Here is a 23,694-nt window from a genome sequence, read left to right on the forward strand (position 1 = left end):
GGAGGACCTGGATGAAGCTGCAGCCCCCGTGACCTGACCTGCGTCCATTGTGAGAACGCACCTAATTGTGCTCTGTGGAGGTCAGGTGCACCCATCACGCTAGACTGTAGCACAGCACCTGAAAAGAAACTTCTAGAGACACTTTGGTGCATAAGGAGATTTATTGGAAAAAACATTTCCATTCTTGGATTTGTCACTGACCAAAAGTGAAGAGTCCTTGTGCTCGTGGAATAGAGTACAGAGTACACACCTTTGGACTCAAGTCACAAGAAGATGCCCACTGGAGTGGAAGGATGGACCTCTGGATCCTACCCAGGAGAAGCGCTGGAGAAACTGGATGGATGACGGCTTCATGTCCGTACCATTTGGTCTTTGGAAGTCAAAGGGAATGTTTCCGAGCGACAAGGTTCCACATTATCGCTGTTAGCGGCGTGAAATCTGCTGAATCAGCAGTCAGCACAAGTGAACGTGAAAGAAGTCAGGTGTCGATATTCCTCGCCCGGACGCAGGAGACAGTCAGGGAATGAAGCCTGCAGACAAACACAATAGAAGGTAGATATTTGGTATATACCTTTCCATCATGGGGGTGCAGGCTCGTGGAGATACGGGATCTACGCTTGCTGTATGTCAGTGTTTCTGTATGCGATACCCACAGCAAGTATCGCATGCATCAAGTGCCCACAAAGCATGCTGGGTAGTCCTGTGGCCAATGCTAAAACACGAGCTCTCAAGAGTACGTGAATTTATCTCCTTGTTACCTGCCATCCTCCTCAACGTGTTCTGTAGTCGAGAAAAAAATACAACAACCACGAGACAGTACCACAAGCTACCCAGCATGCCTTGCGGCTACAGAGTGCATCTGACTATTTCCTGTACGACTCCACATACCACAGTAGCACTGAGATTCATGTTGCCAGATAAATGTTAAAGGTTTTTAAAAATAAAACACCCGGCGAGATGGATTAATATGTTTGGTGGGTCTGTTATGGCCCGCAGGCTGCAGTTTGCCCACACCTGGTTTATGACTTTCTAAAAACATTTTTTAACATGGTTTTAGCATTATTAGAGCCCTATAAACATCAAATAATACTTTTTGTCGCATTTACACTCCTATTATTTACACAACACTGCACAGCTAGCAAGCTAGCTAACCATTTAGCCTCAAATTGATTTACTCTATATTTAAGGGCCAAAAACTCACCACTTCCACATGGAATGGGAGAAGTGTTTTTTCCAGGGCCAAAAACTCACCACTTCCACACAGAATGGGAGAACTTTTTTTTTCCTGGGCCAAAAACTCACCACTTCCACACGGAATGGGAGAAGTGTTTTTTCCAGGGTCAAAAACTCACCACTTCCACACGGAATGGGAGAACTGTTTTTTCCAGGGCCAAAAACTCAACATTTCCACACGGAATGGGATAACTGTTTTTTCCAGGGCCAAAAACTCACCACTTCCACACAGAATGGGAGAACTGTTTTCCTCTCATGAGTACATGCCATGGCTGACTACATGCAGTGTTAAGGTCATGTAAGGTCATGTAAGGTCATGTAAGGTCATGGCGTCATTACTGCTGCCTATTGAGCAGAATATGACATTTATAACATTTTGTATAACATTTAGTAACTCATTCATTTGACGATGTAGCAAGGGAGTGATGATCCAACCCGAGTGATGTTTGATAAACACTGGACATATTCTTCAGCATGGAAAACAATATTATTATGCTCCATAAGTCATACTTGATGGGTGATTATCATACCTGGTTGACAGCATCAGGCCAATTCTGAGTCTCCAAACAAAAGGCACGGTGCTTTCCATGTTTGACTCCGCCCTTTCCTGTTACTGTGCCATCCAAGACGTTGGCCGTATAGAAGTGGACTCCTGGTTGGCTGGTTGAAACCTCCAGGATCCGCCCACTGGCTGCGTGATGAACTCTGCCATGACAGATTGGGAGTCAAGGGAGACAGTAAGAGTCAAGTCCAGGATGTACCTGGCAACCATGGAGCTAACCTAGCCACGAGTCTCTCGGCCCACGGGTCTCCAGGCGAGGCCAGACAAAAGGTGTGGTCAAATCCTCCACCCGGAACCTCCTTTAGCCGAGGGCCAATCAGAAGGGGCTTCCTGAGGTCGAAAGGCGAGCCAGCCACGGCCTTCATCTCTCCTGTGTGAACAAACGGTAGGGTAGGGTAGATACATACACCATCACAGACACATGTACGGTATAGCTATTCTACGTGTACCATAATCCCTCCTTTATCATGGTGATTGGTGCCAGATTCCAGTGCCATAGTAAGTGAATTTGTGTGAAGTAGGATGACATCCTTATGAATGAATGAATGAATTGAAAACCGGTTTGCGGTCTTCTAAACTCGGTTTTGAACATGATTAGAGCCCTCCAGACTTGTAATAAGACCCGTTTGTCACCTCTACAGTCCAGTTACACATGGTAGTGGACATAAGAGAAGGCATCCATCCATCTTATTTCGAGCACAACAATGCACTCCCACAAAACATCCACTTTGTTCTTTCCTAATAATACCTCAAGCATTTACTAATATTCACACATGAGAAAGGATTTCCAGTACCAGGTATAGTAATACCAGTACCACAAGGGTGGGCGACACTGGGCATACCAGCAACACCAGCCATGGTGAAGGAAGACCACAAGGTCAGTAACGGTTAACAACCATCCACGCCACATGAACACAGTGGCTAGCTACACGTGTTCCAGGCATGTGGAGCGGCCCCGTTACGATCCCGATACCTGTGGGGATGGACGTGTCGTCCACCGGCAAGTAGAAGTGAGCGTTTATGGACACTTGATGGTCGTAGATGGTGGACGCAGCCTGCATGGGCACACAAGGAAAGACAAGGCCACAGTCAGAGAAGGTGTCTAGCTAGGATACTTCTTATCAACTTATTCTATCCAAGCCATTCCTCTTGGTACCGGACTGATTTCTCATGGCGGACACATTATTCCAGACTATAAGACTTATGCAGTTATGCGTTTTGATCGGACAAATCTGAAGTGACTTTGATCGGGTGTAGCATTAGTTCAGCTTCTGCTGATGGAAACTGGGAACAGTAGGGGTCTTTCTGTGTAAATAAGCCCTGTAACAACGTAGACCTGCGGTTTTGAAGTCCGGCCTTTAAATTTGGTGGGGGCGTCCCATATTCATACACTGCATTGCATAATCATGGGAGAATACATCTTAATATATGGTAATATTGTTAAATCAGGAAAAAGCTGAAAGAAACAACCAAAATACTGTTGTCACCATAAAAGCACCAGTAATACCTCCATCAGACTACAGTGGTGCCTTGCCACAAGGCACTTCAAATTTCATCACGGTTTTCCAAACATGTACCAGTGAATAAATCACACTGCTTTGTAGTTGCGGCCCTGAACGCCCCATGCCCCCCAATGTCACTTCCTGCTTATGTCTACGATATTGGATAATACAGGTGAATGTAGGGGTGTTATTTTATGTCTAGAGGGCTCTAATAATGTAGCTCTAACCATACGTATTTTCATTGTTAAATAAGGAATCCTACTGAGCAGAAACTCACTTAAAAAAATCAAAGTCATATCGGGACCCAATCAAGCGTGAAAATGGAAGCATTAATTTAATTTTGAGGAAAAGGGGGGGGGGGGCGGCTGGATGAACTCAGATTAACCTCGAAAGCCACCTTTAAAGAGCTCCAAGAACACACAAGCACCAGTTCCTATGTTTACAGCCAAACCAAGCCCAAATGCAAATTGGAGCAGGCGGGATCGAGATGACGTCATCATGACGTCATCATGACGTAACATAACGACGGGAGCACTACCAGGAGACGTGGAACGGGATGACATGTACTTACCTGTCCCGCCAGGTTGAAGTAGGAGTGATTGGTGAGGTTGATCGGTGTTGTTTTAGAAGACCAGGCTTGATACTCTGCCGTCAGTTTTTCCCCCTGAATGGAAAACATAAATATTGGCAAGTTTGACACACATGGAGGGTTACGTCACTGAAGGCGTGACTTCCCAAAGACACGTGCTGCCACTCGTAGCTTCCTTTGGCTGGCCTGAGGTCAGATAGATACACTATCCATTTTAGGAAATACCTCATGCAAAAAGGAAGGTGGTGGTGGCAACAATGGCGTCTTCCATAAATGTTTATTTATCCCTCTCATTTATCAGAATTATGTGTTTATATGCAGATGTCAAACCATAATTGGCTAATTGGCTGCCTGGAACGGATTGACTGGACTTCTTATGGAAAAAAATGGTTTTGGTTAGCTTGTTTCGGTTAGAGTCAGATGCTCTGGAACCAATCAATAACGCTAACCAAGGTTCTGCTGTAATGACAAACGGATGGAAATTATTGTTGAGTGTTTATCGAATTGCATATTTCCAAGCCGCAGCTGCAATATCAACATCTTATGAAAGCAAAGGCAAAATACTGGGGACATTTTTTCATATGAATTGAATCCTAAAACTGAGGCCTATTTGACTGTCCGGTGTTAGCCGCTTATCTCGGGATGCAAGCAGACGCTAACGTTGGCCGTCGTCGAAAAATCCAAACCTGAAATTTTACACTGGAGTCCAGCTCAATGTGTTCTACGGAATATTTGCCCGATTACTGGAACAAAAATGTCAATAAAATGTTGGAAATGCAACTCATCCATCCAGTCATCAAACACCTATCCCAGCTGAACATGGCTATAATGACTGTTTAGGCATGTATATTTGTCATTTCTATATTTTGAGCAAAGCAAGTCACAGACTTGGTGTGTTATATTTTAAAACACATACATATTTTCAATGCAAATGTACAGGCTTCACGTCAATCACATTTTGTATTTTGCATAAAAGGCCCACAATTGTTCCATTAAAAGTATATGAATTGACCTGCAAGGTGTAAGTAACAGAAACCTCCATCTGTCCAGGGTAGCCCTGGTCTCCATCTGGACTGGAAAGACTCATTCGGACTCCACCCTCCACTGCTGAAGCAAGCCACATAGCCTGAACATAAAAGAAACCCGAGTCATAAACCTCGCCTGAGACTGTACTACTCACCAAAAGTAATGTACAGTAAACCTCGGATATATCGGATTCAATTGTTCCCACTGGTTTTGTCCGATATAAGCAAAATCCGTTATATGCGTATACCGGAAAATGTCCGTTTTACGCATATATCAGATTTATATCCGGTATATGCGTAAATCGGATTTTATCCGTTATAAAAAGGCACTTCCTTGACTATGTTTCCAATGTACCTGGACGCGCAGGCAACGCTGCAAACGACGTCGTATAGCGGCCTGTCACGATTCGGTGAATTGGAGCGCCACGATACGGCCATCCGATATATGCGAGGCAAATTTAATGAAAATGTATTGGAATGGGACTGGAGATTTTGTCCGAAATAGGCGAAATCCGTTATAAAAAATCCGATATATGCAATGAATTTTTATTGGAAATGCATTACAGAAAAATCGGTTCTTTTTTATTTGTCCGTTGTGAGCGAATTTCCGATATATCCGAGTCCGATATATCCGAGGTTTACTGTATTATATTTTTAACCAGGGTACATTTTAACCAGGGTACATTTTAACCAGGGTACAGAACCAATGAGACCAAGAGGGAGTACAGCAGCAAACAGAGACACTGATCATTGAGAACGTCCGGTCTCCCAGGTGGGTCAAATCCACCCAATGGTCATGATTGACAGATGACTTTGATGAATTACCTTACTGAAGCCTCGCAGCCCCCCATGCAGGGCATGTGGCCCATTGTTGATATCTAATTGATATGTTTTTCCATCCACTTCAAAGCGTCCTTGTGCAATCCTGTTGGCCACACGGCCCACCACTGCTCCAAAATGCCGCTTGTCCGACACGTAACCTGGCAACAGAGACACAGAGGTGGATGACTGAGCGTGTACTTCTGTTCATAATGTTAATATTGCATGCCCTAAATGACTTTAATATACTGTAGTACTTCCTTGTGCTGACCTTCCAAGTCATCAAAGCCCAAGACGACATCTTCCATCTGACCGTCTTTGCCTTTGCAGCACACGGACCTGATGATGGCCCCAAGAGTCAGGACCTCCACACGCACTTGGTGGGACTGGAGGGTCCACAGCTCCACGGGACCATGTTTGGGCAGATCCCCCCACGGCCGACATCGAACCTCGGTCATTTGATTCAACGAGCCAGGAGAGCGCCTGCAAAGAGCACTTTGATGACTGCGGATGTAACACAAGATGTAACAATGTAATACAAGATGTAACAACATAACACATGATGCAACAATGTAGCACAAGATGCAACAATGTAGCACAAGATGCAACAATGTAGCACAAGGTTTAACAATGTAGCACAAGGTTTAACAATGCAGCACAAGGTGTAACAATGTAACACAAGGTGTAACAATGTAACACAAGGTGTAACAATGTAACACAAGGTGTAACAATGTAACACAAGGTGTAACAAGATGTAACACAAGATGCAACACAAGATGCAACACAAGATGCAACACAAGATGCAACACAAGATGCAACACAAGATGCAACACAAGATGTAACACAAGATGCAACACAAGATGCAACACAAGATGCAACACAAGATGCAACACAAGATGCAACACAAGATGTAACAATGTAACACAAGATGTAACAATGTAACACAAGATGTAACAATGTAACACAAGATGTAACAATGTAACACAAGATGTAACAATGTAACACAAGATGTAACAATGTAAACACAAGATGTAACAATGTAACACAAGATGTAACAATGTAACCACAAGATGTAACAATGTAACACAAGATGTAACAATGTAACACAAAATGTAACAATGTAAACACATGATGTAACAATGTAGTACAAGATGTAACAATGTAACACAAGATGTAACAACGTAATCAAGGCAACCAATCGTCCTCTACAATGTAGGCCCTTCATTATTTATTTTTTATTCTTCGAATTCTTCTATTTATTCTTCTAATTTCTATATTTTGTACTGTCATACTGTCTTGCACTGAAAATGGAGCTGCTGCAATTTCATTCTACTATATGTAAAATGACAATAAAGGGCATTCTGATTCTGATTCGCATCAAGTATTAGCATCAACTGCGGACTAATCACGTGACTCCAACCAGGAAGTCTATAGTTGCAAGCCGATATGCCGACATGTGACGCATCGAAACATTTTTAAATTCAAGTACGAAGTACGAATAGACTTCTAAGTATCTCAAGGAGTTCTTACGACACGCGTCACGAGTGGGTGTGTAATGTTATAAACTGCCAGAGGAAAAATTCATTCCACTCTTCTTTAGCTCGGACTAATCACGTGACTCCAACTAGGAAGTCTATAGTTGCAAGCCGATATGTGACGCATCGAAACATTTTTAAATTCAAGTACGAAGTACGGATAGACTTGGTATCTCAAGTTCTTACGACACGCGTCACGAGTGGGTGTGTAATGTTATAAACTGCCAGAGGAAAAATCCATTCCACTCTTCTTTAGCTCGCTATCGCTCACCCAAACAGCAACTTCTTCCTTCGCACCGAACTTTTCCGTCCTCCAAGTCACAACTTGTCGCCTTCAAGGTGGCTGAAGTCCATACAAGCTTATTTTCCTTGTGGACATCACAGACTAAAGGAAAAAAGTTCACTCGTAGGAATCTTCTTCTAACTTGTGTGGCAGGTTTGATGCCCCGATGGCGTATGCTGCCCCCTCTGTCCGTTGTTGTTATTGCAACCTCTCTGTATCCCCTAGTTATATAGTTTTATAGTTATTCCAGTTGAGTCCAGTTTTACTTCCTGTTTATACTCTATATCAGTGATTTTCAACCACTGTGCCGCGGCACACTAGTGTACCTTGAGAAACCGTCAGGTGTGCCGTGAGGAATTATCCAATATCACTTTTTATAATGAACATTTATTAATCATCATTTGCAAATATGATGTCAATAGCCATTATGTCAATAGTATACATGGACCCAAATATTTATTTGCTCAAAGGGAAAGAATTGAACAGGGATGGAATATTCCTTTAACCAATCCGATTGCGGTATCTTGTACCCGCTCAAACGGAAAGTTGTCAGGGTGCCTTCTTCTTCCTGGTGTTTTTCTTCTTCTGTTGTTTATTGGCGGTTGGCAAGCAGCTTTCGTGTGCATTAGCGCCATCTGTGGAACAGAATCTAAACCCTTCTATACGCCATTCACAAGTCCAGTTTTATTAAACAAGAAAATATATATCTACTATATAAAACATGTCCCGAGTTTAATTATAAAATATTAACAAGATTGAATTTGATCTTTTCCTGTTTAAATTGATCCCGGGTGCGTTCTTTCAGCGCATGCTCAGATATGACGTAACACGCAGATCCAGACGTTCTTCACTTTTAAAAATGGAGGCCAGCAATCGGCACTGGACTAAGCAAAGTTTGTTTTTGATTCAAACTAAATTTCAAGACTGGACAGACGAAAAACTGGCAATACGGAGTTATTCCGACAAGTGAAAGAATAACTCGGGGAAGCCGGTATCACGTGATGTTGATGTTTACGTTTTACTGGGCATGCCCTATTGACTATTCTGGTTGATTTTCACGGCGCATGTAGACAACAGATTGGAATATTCCTTTCCATGGATACCATTGTTTCCCGAAAGGTCATTGGGAAAGAAAAAAAGTGGTGATGTAAAAATGTGGCTACTGTGGAGTGTCTGTGGTGTAAAGACTGGCATAGCAATGTAATATTGTATATTTTACCAAAATTACAGGATATTAAACTAGCCGACTCTGTTAAAAATTTGGGCGTGATTTTTGACTCTGAGCTAAATTTTATCCCACATATTAAAAATATAACAAAAATGGGTTTTTATCACCTTAAGAACATAGCCAGAGTCCGCCCGTTTCTCTCTCAGGCCAGTACGGAGGTGCTAATGCATGCTTTTATATCCTGTCGTTTAGATTACTGTAATGCCCTGCTCTCTGGTCTTCCCAAAAAAAGTATTTTAAATCTCCAATTATTACAGAACTCAGCCGCACGTGTGCTGACGAGGACCAGAGGGCGGGAGCACATTTTTAAAGTTTTAAAGTTTTAAAGTCGCTGCATTGGCTCCCCGTCCGCTTCAGGATCGATTTTAAGATTCTCTTACTGGTTTTTAAATGTCTTAACGGCTTTGCCCCTTCTTATTTATCTGATCTGCTTTTACCATATCAACCCTGCGGTCCTCCGGCACTGGCCTTTTAGCGAAACCAAAACCCAGAACAAAAACCCATGGTGAGGCAGCATTTAGTCACTATGGCCCCCACCTGTGGAACAGCCTGCCGGAGAGCCTCAGGACTGCGGAGACTGTTGATATTTTTAAAAGAAGATTAAAGACGCACCTTTTTAATCAGGCTTTTAACTAATATTGTTAAGCTTTTATTATGTTTTCATCCTTTTAGACCTATTTTATGTTCTTATTCTTCACCTTTTAACTCCAGTGTTTTGTTTTTATCTTGTTAGTCCTATTTTATGCTCTTAATCTTCAGTTTTTAACTCCAGTGTTATGTTTTATCTTTTAGTCCTATTTTATGGTCTTAGTCTTTAGCTCTAACTCCAGTGTTTCCTCAGGGGGGTCCTCCACACTGGGGGCTGTTTGGGTATGCTGAGGGGCTGCCATCCTTGGGTCCCTTCGACACGGCCGGTTCCTCCCTTTAATGTGGGGGTCCGCCCGTCTAACGGAGTCGGGGGGCCCGGGTGCTGGTCCTTCGATGGCACGGCCTGCAGCTTCTCCCAGTGTGGACGGCCCCAAAGGTGGCGTTTCCTTGTTCCTCAGTACCATGCCACGTCTCCCTACTGTGGGTGATTGTGTGCTTGCGTGTGTGTGTGTGTGGGTGGATGGGTGTGTGTGTGTGGGTCTAGTATGGAGGGTGGGAAGGAGGGGCTTTCTTTTTTCTTCATTGTTTTCCTTTTTAATTGTGGTAATTGTTTTAATTCTGGAAAGCACTTTGTGTTGCATGTCTTTGCAGGAAAAGTGCTCTACAAATAAAGTTGATTTGATATTGGTCCGTGTGGCAACACCTAGCTTGTTCCTCCCATAGACTTATTGATTCACGTGTGAGGTCGTGGTGACATTTTGGAACATTTTTGGTTAGTGGTGTGCCACAAGATTTTTCCAATGCAAAACAAGTGCCGTAGCTCAAAAAAGGTTGAAAAACAATGCTCTACGTATATACTGAATGTACACACACACACACACACACACACACACACACAAGGTGTGAAAACGTTTCTTTTCTTGGCTCACTTAAATGTTTCAGATCTTCAAAACAATCAGTGACACAAATGAAACGTTTTATCATAAAGTGAGAGCAACAATCCAAAGCTTCATGTCCCTGAGTGAAGAGGTGATGGCTCCCTAAAGCTAAGACCTGCTTGGCCCCCCCTTAGCAGCAACAACTGCAATCAAGCCTTGGTGATAACTTGCAATGAGTCTCTTCCAGCTGTGGAGGAATTGTTGTCATTCATTCACATTGGAGGCATTTCCAGCATCAAGGTCATGAAGGTCATGAAGGTCATGCCACAGCATCTCCGTAGGATCCAGTCAGGACTTGGATCAGCCGCTCCAAAGTCTTCATTTGGTTTTTCTTCAGCCATTCAGAGGCGGACCTGCTGGTGTCTTTTGGATCATCGTCCTGCTGCAGAACCTAAGTTGGTTTCAGCTGGAGGTCACCAACAGATGAGCGGACATTCTACTTCAGGATGTTTTGGTAGACAGCAGACTTCATGGTTCCATTTGTCAGAGCAGGTCTTCCAGGTCCTGAAGCAGCACCAGACCGTTTCTATGTTTTACTACTGGTATGATGTTCTTTTCTGAAATGCACCATCATCTTTAGGGCAGATGGAATGGGACACACACACGTTCCGTCAGAACCCAGAGTATTCCCAACTGCTTTGGGGATCATCAATATGTTTCTTTTGGCAAAATTGAGACAAGCCTTCATGTTGTTTTTGTACTGGTTTTGGTCTTGGAACTCTACCTTGGCTCAGTGTCTTTCTTATGGTGGAGTCATAAACACCGACCCTAACTGAGGCAAGGGAGGCCTGCAGTTCTTTGGATGTTGTTGTGGGGTCTTTTGTGACCTCTTGGATGAGTCACTGCTGCACTCTTGGGGTCATTTTGGTTGGCTGGCCACTGTTCCATGTTTTCACCACTTGTGGATTATGGCTCTCGCTGTGGTTGGCTGGAGTCCCAAAGCTTTACAAACAGCTTTATGACCTTTTCCACACTGGTAGAGCTCAGTTCATCTAAGTTATGTTTGGACATGATAAGGTTTCATAAGTTTCATTTAGCCGCACGGTGGTTGAGTGGGAAGGATACGCGGCACAGGAAATATATGGATGGAAGTTTCATTGAAAAACTGCATGTTGTGTTCAGTTGTGTTGTGTTAACTAATATTTAAATGTGTCTGATCTGAAACATTGAAGTATGACAAACACGCAAAAAAAAAAAATGAGAAAGGGGACACGGTTTCACACCACTGGGTTCATTTATCCCATAATGTACAAAAATAGAACTCAATGAGTGTCTGATGGAATGGGATGGAATGTGTGGAGCAGGAGCCAACTACTTACAATCTTAGTGATGACATACTGATGATGATGTTTTTGTCGTAAAAGCGTGAAGAAGAAACAAGGAGCAAATGAGCATGGTGGGCCCAGGAAAGGAAGGGTGAATCCAGTCTATCACCGTCACACCCTTATGTCCTTTACAGCCGCACTGGCGGCCACCGACGTAGAAACACACCTTTCAGGTTTGACAATAGCAAAGCAAACACGGCACACAATTCCAGGAAGACGCCTTCATTAATGACATCCTTTAAATGTTCAGTATCAACCAGCAGGCGCAGGAAACATACACCAGGAAACACATACTCGTTATGGTTGCATATGCTAGTATTTGGCTGGTCTGGCACAAACAGAAGGCCTTCCAGCACGGCAGCCCCGATCATTCCAGGTCTCACCTGTATGAATAAACAAAGACAAAAAATGAGAAATGAGAACTATGATCTCAGGGAAGAAGTACATTTGAAACACGTATTGAACAAAGCACAAATGTGTTCTCAATCAGAAATCACTCCACACTCTTTATTGCTCTCTGGTTCTACCATATCTTACTTATTGTGTGGAAATATGGGCTAATAACTATAAAAGCAATCTTCACTGGCTAAATGTACTGCAAAAAAGGTCAGTAAGGATAATTCATAATGCCGCCTACAGAGAACATACTAACTCAGGGGTGGGCAAATATTTGGACTCGAGGGCCGCATTGAGTTAACAAAATTGTCTGGGGGGCCAGAACATATATTTAACACACACATACTATTTTATGCTTATCATTTTCCTTGAATTATTTGTCTAATTTTATCTGTAAAAGTGTTATCCTATATCAGTTGTATGTCCCTTTTTTAGGAGCACTTTAAACATCACACCACATCAAACTATGTCATTTAATTTTACAGTTTTGTTGTTTATTTTTTACTAAATCAGACATCCGACTTGCAAGTCATGTTGCCAGTTTGTATGTTAAAAGTTGAAGTTACTTAGAAAGCAACTGGCGGGCCGGATTCAAACGCTTGGTGGGCCGCATGTGGCCCCCGGGCCGTAGTTTGCCCACCCCTGTACTAACTCCTTATTTCTAAAATCACAACTACTTCAACTTGCTGATATAGTTCATCTTCAAACAGCTAAAAATAATGCATAAGGCTAAAAATAGCTAAAAATGTCATCCAATACTTCTCTACAAGAGAGGAGAAATATGATCTCAGGGAAGAAGTACATTTGAAACACTTCTATGCTAGGACTACGTTATGCTAGCCATAGCATTTCAGTATGTGGAATCAAACTATGGAATGGATTGAGTAAGGAAATCAAACAATGCACAACGATGAGCCAATTCAAGAAACAATACAAGCAGTTGATGTTTGCTAAATACAAGGATGAAGAGTCTTGAACCAGTCATGATGTGCTATATATATCACTATATTGACACTTACTATGGTACCCATTATGGCATTGGATGCTCATATCACAGAGTACTTCGCTATGGGACAAAAAATAAAATAAAATAAAATAAAATAAAATAAAATAAAATAAAATAAAATAAAATAAAATAAAATAAAATAAAATAAAATAAAATAAAATAAAATAAAATAAAATAAAATAAAATAAAATTAAATTAAATTAAATTAAATAAAATTAAATAAAATTAAATTAAATTAGGAAAGCAGGAAGTGAACAAATGTAACAGTTAGTGATTGTAAAAGTACCAGATGGAGGGGTAGGATTTAATAAGCTTTGCTTCTTCCTACTCCTTTTGGACATGTGGAACTGGGAACTGATTATGGGATGCACTCAATTGGAATCTGATGCATGTTCAAATGAAAATTAAACCATTACCATTACCATTACCATTACCATTACCATTACCATTACCAAAATGAAAGAGAAAGTGTCAAATGCGATATTGAAATATCCACAGAACTATTGTTCCTGCACGACGCTACACCGATACTTTGCTCTATTGACGCTCTATGCTCCATGAATGCATATTTTTCATATAAGTATTTGCATATTTGCTGTACTTTCTGGCTAAACAGAACGCTGCCAAACTGATTTTCATTGGCTTTTGCCTTTTTGACAAACGTCCTTTTTCTTTTCTATTCGGAATCCCAACATAAGGACGGATACATGCTGGAGAAATACATCAGTACCTCGGAAATTAATCTCTACACAGTTTAGATTAGCGTTCGTTCTTGGTCGGTTGTTCGCCCAGTCAGTGAAATCCACGGTTGAGCCATCCGTCCATACGAACTCTCCTTCCTGGAAAGACATTTTCACAAAACGCTTGGTATCTAGAACAGTCAGTATTCCAAACATTGTTACTGTCAACAGTTTGTGACTGAAGAAAGTTTGGAGGTAAGAAAGATACTTTCACTGAACAGAGCAGTGGAAAACCAGGATGGTGCCTTGGACGTCTTTTTTCCGTCTTTATTTGACCAACAACCATAACAAAGCGGCATTGAAAGACAAGATCGTGCCGCTTTATTTGCACCGCCGTGCGGCTCCAGTCAGGAGATCGGGATTCGATCCAGGTAGGGTCTCCAGATGAAACACGCCTGATCCTAACTTTCCTAAAACCTCTATACGTATATCCCTCGTTCCCTTTTCCAGCCCACGCCACCAAACTACTTCCAAGACAATTTTTTGATAAAATCATAATCAAATCTAAAAAATCATCTTCTCTGTGAATCCATCTTTCTTATCACTTGTCTGATGACGATTCCTGACCCAGACACTTGGGTGTTTCCTGCCTCAATCATCTGGAACAGGGGTGTCCAGACTATGTGGCCACTATCCATTTGTCTTGACCAAGCCGGAGTCTTCATAAGAAAGCAATCACAGAACCAAATGTTCAAGTTCTACACAAATGGTGGAAGCAAAGAGAAGCAGGACTGCCAGCGAGAACTTTGCTTGTAGCTGAAACTGTGGACAACATTTACTCCTTCCACTGGGGGTTGCCCCAGATGGGGGTGTGCCGAATCTGGATCGAGGTTGGTGCGAACCGCGATATCTTGGAATTAACGAACGGATATGTTGAAGTCAGGTCCGATGTGTTTGTATCTTATGTTTTCATGTCTGCATGATCAGTACAGTACTGACTTCTTAAAAGTCTGGATGTACACGTAAATACCATGTGTTGATAACCGGGGGCGGTTCGAACTATGGGCCAATTTCCCAGGACGACATTCGCTCATGGAGTCAGGGTGTGTGGCGGATGGGCGCCCTCTACAGGCGGGGTACTGGCACCCCCATGCTGCCCCCATGCTGCCCCCACGCTGCCCCACGCAGCCCCCACGCTGCCCCCATGCTGCCCCTATGCTGCCCCCACGCTGCCCCTATGCTGCCCCCATGCCGCCCCTATGCTGCCCCCATGCCACCCCCACGCTGCCCCCATGCCGCCCCCACGCTGCCCCTATGCTGCCCCCACGCTGCCCCCAAGGTGCCCCTATGCTGCCCCCATGCTCCCCCTATGCTGCCCCTATGCTGCCCCCATGCTGCCCCCACGCTGCCCCCATGCCGCCCCCATGCTGCCCCTATGCTGCCCCCACGCTGCCCCCATGCCTGCCCCATGCTGGCCCCATGCCGCCCCGGTGCTGCCCCTATGCTGCTCAGACATCATTGAATGCCTCAGTCCTCAGGTTACCTAATTGTACGCTTGAAAAATAGTCAATTCCAATAGTAATAGCTCCAAATTAACAGATATTTCATTAGAATTATAATTATTAATATAATTATTATAATTATTAATATAATTATAAATATATTATATTTTAGACTCCGTTCATTGCCAATTTCCCTGAGGGAATCCCAAAGGGATTAATAAAGTATTCCATCTGTCTGTCTGACAGTCATGACACCGCAGACCAAGAGTCTCAAACCTGGACCGCTGGAGCGCCGGAGGGCGATGACAATTGAGTGCTGCTATTTTTGGCAACGCAACATGAAAAGCACGAAGCCAAAGCCAGGAGGCGCACAACAAAAAGAAAGAAGTGCCAAAAGTAAAGGTGACGTGCAATGTGTTCTCCTGCTGTTGAGATGTTCCACATTGGTATTGGTATTGGTTCATATTTTACCAGATCCAGGTCGTTGAACCCGATCCATGAAGGTTCGAAAGAGCCGGTCTCTGTCATAATCAGGTGGCGCACCATTTCATTCTCCAGTCGACTGTGGATGGAGACCAGATTTCCTCCAAGAATATTGCAGAAGGTCTAAAGTGTGAAAAAAAACAAGTCGTAAGAACGTGAAGATTAAAGAGCAATAAATGCGTTTTGGAAAGTTCTAATTTGATTTTCCACATCAATATCATGAAATGAAATTTGGATGTCACAACAAAGACAACACAAACGCAAAAATCATGCAACATATGAAAGAGTATCAAACATTCTTTTTCTTTTACCTCAGCAATCTCAAAACTAAATTCTGCTCCCACGAAATGCAAACAGCGGTCGTTCAACTGGATCCAGCCTTTTGGACAGCATTGATCTGCAACACAATTGTTATATTAAGAAGTAAGAAGAGAGTGGATGAGTGGGCGAGTGGGCGAGTGGACAAGTAGATGAAGGCCCAGGGTTACAATATCGGGTCTTGGCGTGTGGACTGCTTATGTTCTGTCTAAAGACCCGTCCTTAAGGCCCAAACTAGAAGGCTGGCAGTCCTTTCTCAAATGTACTAGAGTGCCTAGCTCAGGTTCTCCGTGGTTACCTGAATGATCGCCATTGGGCGAGCCATCGGTCCCGGCCAGCCAAGGTAGGTGTTAGCATGTCGTGATGTATTTAGGTGTTATTTATGTTTACTTGTCAGGTAGTTCATGTGCATTTTGGACATGTCAGTCAATATGGGCTACTTCAGAATAGAGTGCAACTAACGATGATTTTCTTAGTCGATTAACCTGAAGCTTGTTGTTTGGATTAATCAAGTCATCAGTTAGGCCCTGGATCGAGCAAATCAATATGGCGTGTGCGAATGTCTTCGTTTAGCTCAAAGACAAAGCTGTCATGGATGGTAATGGTAATGGTAATGGTAATGGTAATGGTAATGGTAATGGTAATGGTAATGGTAATGTTTTAATTTCATTTGACCATGCATCAGATTACAATTGAGTGCATCCCATAATCAGTTCCCAGTTCCACATGTCCAAAAGGAGTAGGAAGAAGCAAAGCTTATTAAATCCTACCCCTCCATCTGGTACTTTTACAATCACTAACTGTTACATTTGTTCACTTCCTGCTTTCCATAATACAGTTTAAGTTTTTTTGTTTTTTTAAATAATGCACCACGTACCGTAGTACAAGGTGATATGAGTATCCAATGCCATAATGGGTACCATAGTAAGTGTCAATATAGTGATATATATAGCACATCATGACTGGTTCATCATGATGGATGAGTAAGGACATTTCAAAATATTTACATTTGAGAGGCCGGAAAAATGAAAAAAAAAAAAAATCAAATACCAACATAGTTAATTAACTGATTGATTAATTCATTAATCATCAATTAATCCATTAGTTGTTGCAGCAAATACATGAAAAAATCCTGCCCGAGTTCCTATCGTGTGTCAGTCAGCAATGTCTCGTGGCGTAAGCGATAAAAACTGATGTACGGACATGACGAGGAGACGAGGAGACGACTTTAGGGCTCCCGTATGTTCCCCCCAAAGACACAATGATGAAAGTACATCATGGTAGTAGAAGATACGACAGTTACCTACCTGTATATAGCACAAAGGAGCACTGTGGAGAAAAAATAAGCTTGTTGAACTTCATCAAGTGGAGTTGAGTTTTGGGACTCAACCAACGTCTGGTCATGTGTGCTGACATTAATATTACTTACACTTCCAGTGATGCCACACAAGAGCAACACCAAGCGAAGAGCAAACGCCATCTGTGGAGTGAAGAATCCGTATGACGGGATGGAAAAGTGAGATGTGAAGGTGTGAAGGATACCTTTGCTGTTGCCTGGATGCCTGATGCTGACACAATGCAGACACGCCAGCGGGGAGCAGCATATTCAAACGTCACGTGATGAAGAGAATGCCCGTGTGAAGGTATGACAATAACACAGCATAGCCACCTGGCTGGTGACGCTGTCAGAAGATGACGGCCATACTTAGTAGTCAAGACAAACAAGTTTTATTTGGCGTGATTAGACAGACAGACCGACCTGGCGTCCGTCTCCATCCTCACCTTGACACCCGATATGCAGTATCGTGTGTGACGCATAAAACCTCCTTCCTCATTCATGTTGTGGAACATTAAGCAGTCAACTTGATTATCGTCTGATTCTGATGCCGAGTCACGCAGTCACTTCCGTGCTCGAGTCTTCTTGAGTGGATTTGTTTATGTGCATGTTTGATGCTGGTTCTTACACTGCGTCTGGTACACAGGTTTTACGATAGAATCACAGTAGTTAACGTAACGTTAGAAAGACTCGACTTCCAATGACTGCTGTGTCTGCAGCATGGACTACTGTCACCTGGGTTATGTTAGAAAGACTTGACTTCCAATCTGCACTATAGACCTCTGTCACCTGGGTTACGTTAGAAAGACTCGACTTTCAATGACTGCTGTATCTGCAGCGTGGACGACTGTCACCTGCGTAATGTTAGAAAGACTCGACTTCCAATGACTGCTGTGTCTGCACTTTGGACCACTGTCACCTGGGTTATGTTAGAAAGACTTGGCTTTGTTTTGGAAGAAAGTTCAAACACTGGAAATTTACCCATAGTCATGCTAATATAGAATAGAATAGCGTTATTGACATTGTACAAAATATAGAAGTCAAGCAACTCTCCTGTGCCTGAAATGTCAATGTTAGAAAGACTCAACTTCTAATGACTGCTATGTCTGCAGCATGGACCACTGTCACCTGGGTTATGTTAGAAAGACTCGACTTCCAATGATTGCTGTGTCTGCAGCATGGACCACTGTCACCCGGATTATGTTAAAAAGACTCGGCTTCCAATGACTGCTATGTCTGCAGCATGGACCACTGTCACCTGGGTTATGTTAGGAAGACTCGACTTCCAATGACTGCCATGTCTGCAGCGTGGACCACTGTCACCTGGGTTATGTTAGAAAGACTCGACTTCCAATGACTTCTGTGTCTGCAGCATGGACCACTGTCACCTGGGTTATGTTAGAAAGACTCGACTTCCAATGATTGCTATGTCTGCAGCGTGGACCACTGTCACCTGGGTTATGTTAGGAAGACTCGACTTCCAATGACTGCTGTGTCTGCACTTTGGACCACTGTCACCTGGGTTATGTTAGAAAGACTCGATTTCCAATGACTGCCGTGTCTGCAGCATGGACCACTGTCACCTGGGTTATGTTAGAAAGATTCAACTTCCAATGACTGCTGTGTCTGCAGCATGGACCACTGTCACCCGGGTTATGTTAAAAAGACTCGACTTTCTATGACTGCCGTGTCTGCAGCGTGGACCACTCTCACCTGGATTATGTTAGAAAGACTTGACTTCCAATCTGCACTATGGACCACTGTCACCTGCGTAATGTTAGAAAGACTCGACTTCCAATGACTGCTGTGTCTGCAGCATGGACCACTGTCACCTGGTTAATTTTAGAAAGACTCGACTTCCAATGACTGCTGCGTCTGCATTATGGACCACTGTCACCTGGGTTATGTTAGAAAGACTCGACTTCCAATGATTGCTGTGTCTGCAGCATGGACCACTGTCACCCGGATTATGTTAAAAAGACTCAATTTCCAATGACTGCTATGTCTGCAGCGTGGACCACTGTCACCTGGTTAATTTAAGAAAGACTTGACTTCCAATGACTGCCGTGTCTGCAGCGTGGACCACTGTCACCTGGGTTATGTTAGAAAGACTCGGCTTCCAATGACTGCCGTGTCTGCAGCGTGGACCACTGTCACCTGGGTTATGCTAGAAAGACTCGGCTTCCAATGACTGCTATGTCTGCAGCATGGACCACTGTCACCTGGTTAATTTTAGAAAGACTCGACTTCCAATGACTGCTGTGTCTGCAGCATGGACCACTGTCACCTGGGTTATGTTAGAAAGACTCGACTTCCAATGACTGCCGTGTCTGCACCGTGGACTACAGTCACCTGGGTTATGTTAGAAAGACTCAACTTCCAAACTGCACTATGGACCACTGTCAACTGCGTTATGTTAGAAAGACTCGACTTCCAATGACTGCTGTGTCTGCACTTTGGACCACTGTCACCTGGGTTATGTTGGAAAGACTCGATTTCCAATGACTGCCGTGTCTGCAGCATGGACCACTGTCACCTGGGTTATGTTAGAAAGACTTGACTTCCAATGACGGCTGTGTCTGCAGCATGGACCACTGTCACCCGGGTTATGTTAAAAAGACTCGACTATCTATGACTGCTGTGTCTGCACAATGGACCACTGTCACCTGGGTTATGTTAGAAAGACTCGACTTCCAATGACTGCTGTGTCTGCACTTTGGACCACTGTCACCTGGGTTATGTTAGAAAGACTCGGCTTCCAATGACTGCCGTGTCTGCAGCGTGGACCACTGTCACCTGGGTTGTGTTAGAAAGCCTCGACTTCCAATGACTGCTGTGTCTGCACAATGGACCACTGTCACCTGGGTTATGTTAGAAAGACTCGACTTCCAATGACTGCTGTGTCTGCACTTTGGACCACTGTCACCTGGGTTTGTTGGAAAGACTCGACTTCCACTGACTGCTGTGTCTGCACTGTGGACCACTGTCACCTGGGTTGTGTTAGAAAGACTCGACTTCCAATGACTGCTGTGTCTGCAGCGTGGACCACTGTCACCTGAGTTATGTTAGAAAGACTCGACTTACAATGACTGGTGTGTCTGCACAATGGACCACTGTCACCTGGGTTATGTTAGAAAGACTCGTATTCCAATGACTGCTGCGTCTGCATTATGGACCACTGTCACCTGGGTTATGTTCGAAAGACTCGACTTCCAATGACTGCTGTGTCTGCAGCGTGGACCACTGTCACCTGGGTTATGTTACAAAGACTTGACTTTGTTTTGGAAGAAAGTTCAAACACTGGAAATTTACAGGAAACTATTTAAAGTGAGGGTGACGGGGAAGCCAAATGAGAGGGTTGACAGGTATGCAAGACAGACATTTAAAGTGTCATCAAACCTTCAATTAACATTTTTGGCAGATGAAACAATGCCTTGCCAAGTCGGCGCTAGGGTCATAATGTTTCCATTGTGTAATGAGCTTTTTTTTTACGTTATGTTAGAGACTCCACGCAGCGCAGGTTAAGGTAAAGGTTATGTCTGGTCAATATAACATTACTCATGCTAGAGACCAGAATAATACATATGACTTGTCTTTCAACATTGTGGACTAATAATAGGCCGTACTCAAGCACGACACCGCCATCATTTCCTAATGAATACATTTTTAAAAAGCTGTGATAGAGTGAGGGAGCGTTGTTCGAAGCGGGATGTCGAGAGGGATGATATTCGTAGCACATGTACACAACTGTGGTGTGTTCAAGGACCGTTGAACAAAGTGGGATGGGTTTCCGCTTGCCCAAACTCACTGAAACAAAACAATATAAGTGTGCAAAAACGGCGAGATTTGTATCTGTATGTTATTTTTTGAATAGCCCATATTTCTTCTATTTCATTTATTTATTTTATTTCCCTTTTATTATGTATATGCATTTACATAAAATTTGATGTCATTATAGCATGACCAGCATAGACCAGCATGATCAGCATAGACCAGTATGACCAGCATGACCAGCATAGACCAGCATGACCAGCATGATCAGCATAGACCAGTATGACCAGCATGACCAGCATAGACCTGCGACCAGCATGATCAGCATAGACCAGCATGACCAGCATAGACCAGCGACCAGCATGATCAGCATAGACCAGCGACCAGCATAGACCAGCATAGACCAGCATAGACCAGCATAGACCAGTGACCAGCATAGACCAGCGACCAACATAGACCAGCACCCAGCATGATCAGCATAGACCAGCATGACCAGCATAGACCAGCGACCAGCATGATCAGCATAGACCAGCGACCAGCATAGACCAGCAACCAGCATAGACCAGCTACCAGCATGACCAGCATAGACAAGCATACGTTGTGTTTCCGTGTTGGTATGCCGGTCTTCCAGACCAGTATAGACCAGCATAGACAAGCATGACCAGCATAGACCAGCACACGTTGTATTTTTGTGCTGGTCTCGACCGGCATACCAACATTGAAACACAACCAGTATACTGGTATGCTGGTCCACCAGATAAGTCGCTGTCCCCAGTGATGGAAACATCCGCAAGCAGGAATGTAGAGTGCTGGAGAATTAGCAAGGGCTGAAGGTAGAACTACAGAAAATGTGTCGGTAGTGACGGTGGAACTGGGGCCACTCACCCCCAAGCCGGGTGGCCTGTTGGAAAAAACTGCATAGACCAGCATGTCAGCATGATGTATGCTAATTAATTTGGTAGGAGGAATGTCGAGACCAAACATTGAAAAAGTAAAGCAGATACTCAAACAGGGAAATGTCAGACTGAAGGAACTGAATGCATCGAGATGCAAGGACCTGCTCAACAGGTGTTGAAGGTGTGTCTGCAATTAATACAATTCATTTTAATCACCATCCTTCTGTACTGGGATTTGATTGTTGTCAAAGAACACAGGATCTGGGTGTGTGCGGCATCTACGCGGATATGTTTACTTTGGGGTGGCCAAGGTGACACCATTGCTTACATAGCTGTGGCAATAAGTTCATACATTTGATAACGTAGTTTAATTTAATTAATGTTTACCTGCCCCACTCAGGCCGCTACTGCTACAGCGTCCTCTGTTGACAGATTGACGTGTTGAATGTGGGATTAAAACATTGTTGCTGCTGGTCAATCAGTGACTCATGGAGGTTTAATTATGTGGGGGTGGCCAGAGACTGACCAAACGTGGGTGGATGCACCACTGGCTATAAAGTTATACACGATAGCAAGGAAGTGGCTTCCAATAAGAAATAGAAGAACCAGATTCAGAAGAAAGACCAGAATGAGGACTCATAGTGACTAGCAATGTATTTGGAAATCATTCATTCATTCATTCATTTTCTACTGCTTTTTCCTCACGAGGGTCGCGGGGGTGCTGGAGCCTATCCCAGCTGTCTGAGGCGGGGTACACCCTGGACTGGTCACCAGCCAATCACAGGGCACATATAGACAAACAACCATTCACACTCACATTCATACCTATGGACAATTATGGAGTTGCCAATTAACCTAGCATGTTTTTGGAATGTGGGAGGAAACCGGAGTACCCGGAGAAAACCCACACATGCACGGGGAGAACATGCAAACTTCACACAGAGATGGCAGAGGGTGGACTTGAACCCTGGTCTCCTAGCTGTGAGGTCCGCGCGCTAACCACTAGACCGCCGTGCCTAAAAGGCAAATATCATTAATAATATTCATTAATAACATTTTAATCGGCTCATTGAATTTTTCCATGATTTTCCATCATTGATTTACATGTATGTTTTTCCATGGGTTTATCAAATTAATCATGATTAATCACCATGTCGCACTATGGGCTCTAATTTCGTGGTGCAGCTCAAGGTCCAGCCCCCCACTGTGTACAGACAATTTGGTAAGATGGGGAGGTGTCCACACTTTCAAAGCAAACCAGCACGCCAACGGTGCCCTGAAAGATCCGGTCCATTCTGGGTGCAGGCGAAGCGCACCCTGAGCAGTGGTAAATTGACTGACAGGCGCACAGTACGCACGCATCACCGAAACCTCACAAGCAGGTTTTTCAGAATGTCAGGCACATTTCAATGCAACCAGTAAACGCTATTACTGTAAGCTCAGGCTAATCCCGTCCAATTTTAATAATGACATGATGTTTATTGTGGTAAAGCAAGGAACTCTGAAGCACAAATGCTCATTGTGAGTCCTGGCCAGCGGCAGCCAGGAGCGGCAGGGGAAATAACCTAACCCTTCAAATGACGTCCTCTACAGCCGCTCTGGCTGTCGCTGATGTAGAAATAGACCTTCACGTCAGAAAGAGAGAATGAAACACCACACGATTACAGGCTGAGATGTCC

At 43.6% G+C, this 23,694-nt stretch overlaps 2 protein-coding genes across 2 annotated transcripts; both read right to left on the minus strand.

The window, feature by feature from the left end:
* Positions 1-142: 142 nt before the first annotated feature.
* galm (galactose mutarotase) lies at positions 143-7,705 on the minus strand. The gene is made up of 9 exons (XM_058078037.1): positions 7,537-7,705; positions 6,002-6,213; positions 5,737-5,891; positions 4,899-5,012; positions 3,869-3,961; positions 2,769-2,850; positions 2,015-2,165; positions 1,764-1,938; positions 143-530 (listed from the first exon to the last, which is right to left on the minus strand). The coding sequence occupies exons 2-9, from the start codon at positions 6,186-6,188 to the stop codon at positions 447-449; spliced, it is 1,041 nt and encodes a 346-aa protein (XP_057934020.1). The 5' UTR covers positions 6,189-6,213; positions 7,537-7,705; the 3' UTR covers positions 143-446.
* A 3,889-nt stretch (positions 7,706-11,594) lies between these two features.
* LOC131132431 (galactose-specific lectin nattectin-like) lies at positions 11,595-17,564 on the minus strand. The gene is made up of 6 exons (XM_058078039.1): positions 17,442-17,564; positions 17,320-17,341; positions 16,006-16,091; positions 15,683-15,817; positions 13,760-13,868; positions 11,595-12,010 (listed from the first exon to the last, which is right to left on the minus strand). Exons 1-6 carry the CDS (start codon positions 17,490-17,492, stop codon positions 11,940-11,942), a joined length of 474 nt encoding a protein of 157 aa, XP_057934022.1. The 5' UTR covers positions 17,493-17,564; the 3' UTR covers positions 11,595-11,939.
* Between the last annotated feature and the right edge of the window lie 6,130 nt (positions 17,565-23,694).

Source organism: Doryrhamphus excisus, chromosome 7 (assembly GCF_030265055.1).
Source record: "Doryrhamphus excisus isolate RoL2022-K1 chromosome 7, RoL_Dexc_1.0, whole genome shotgun sequence".
NCBI classification, from domain to species: domain Eukaryota; kingdom Metazoa; phylum Chordata; class Actinopteri; order Syngnathiformes; family Syngnathidae; genus Doryrhamphus; species Doryrhamphus excisus.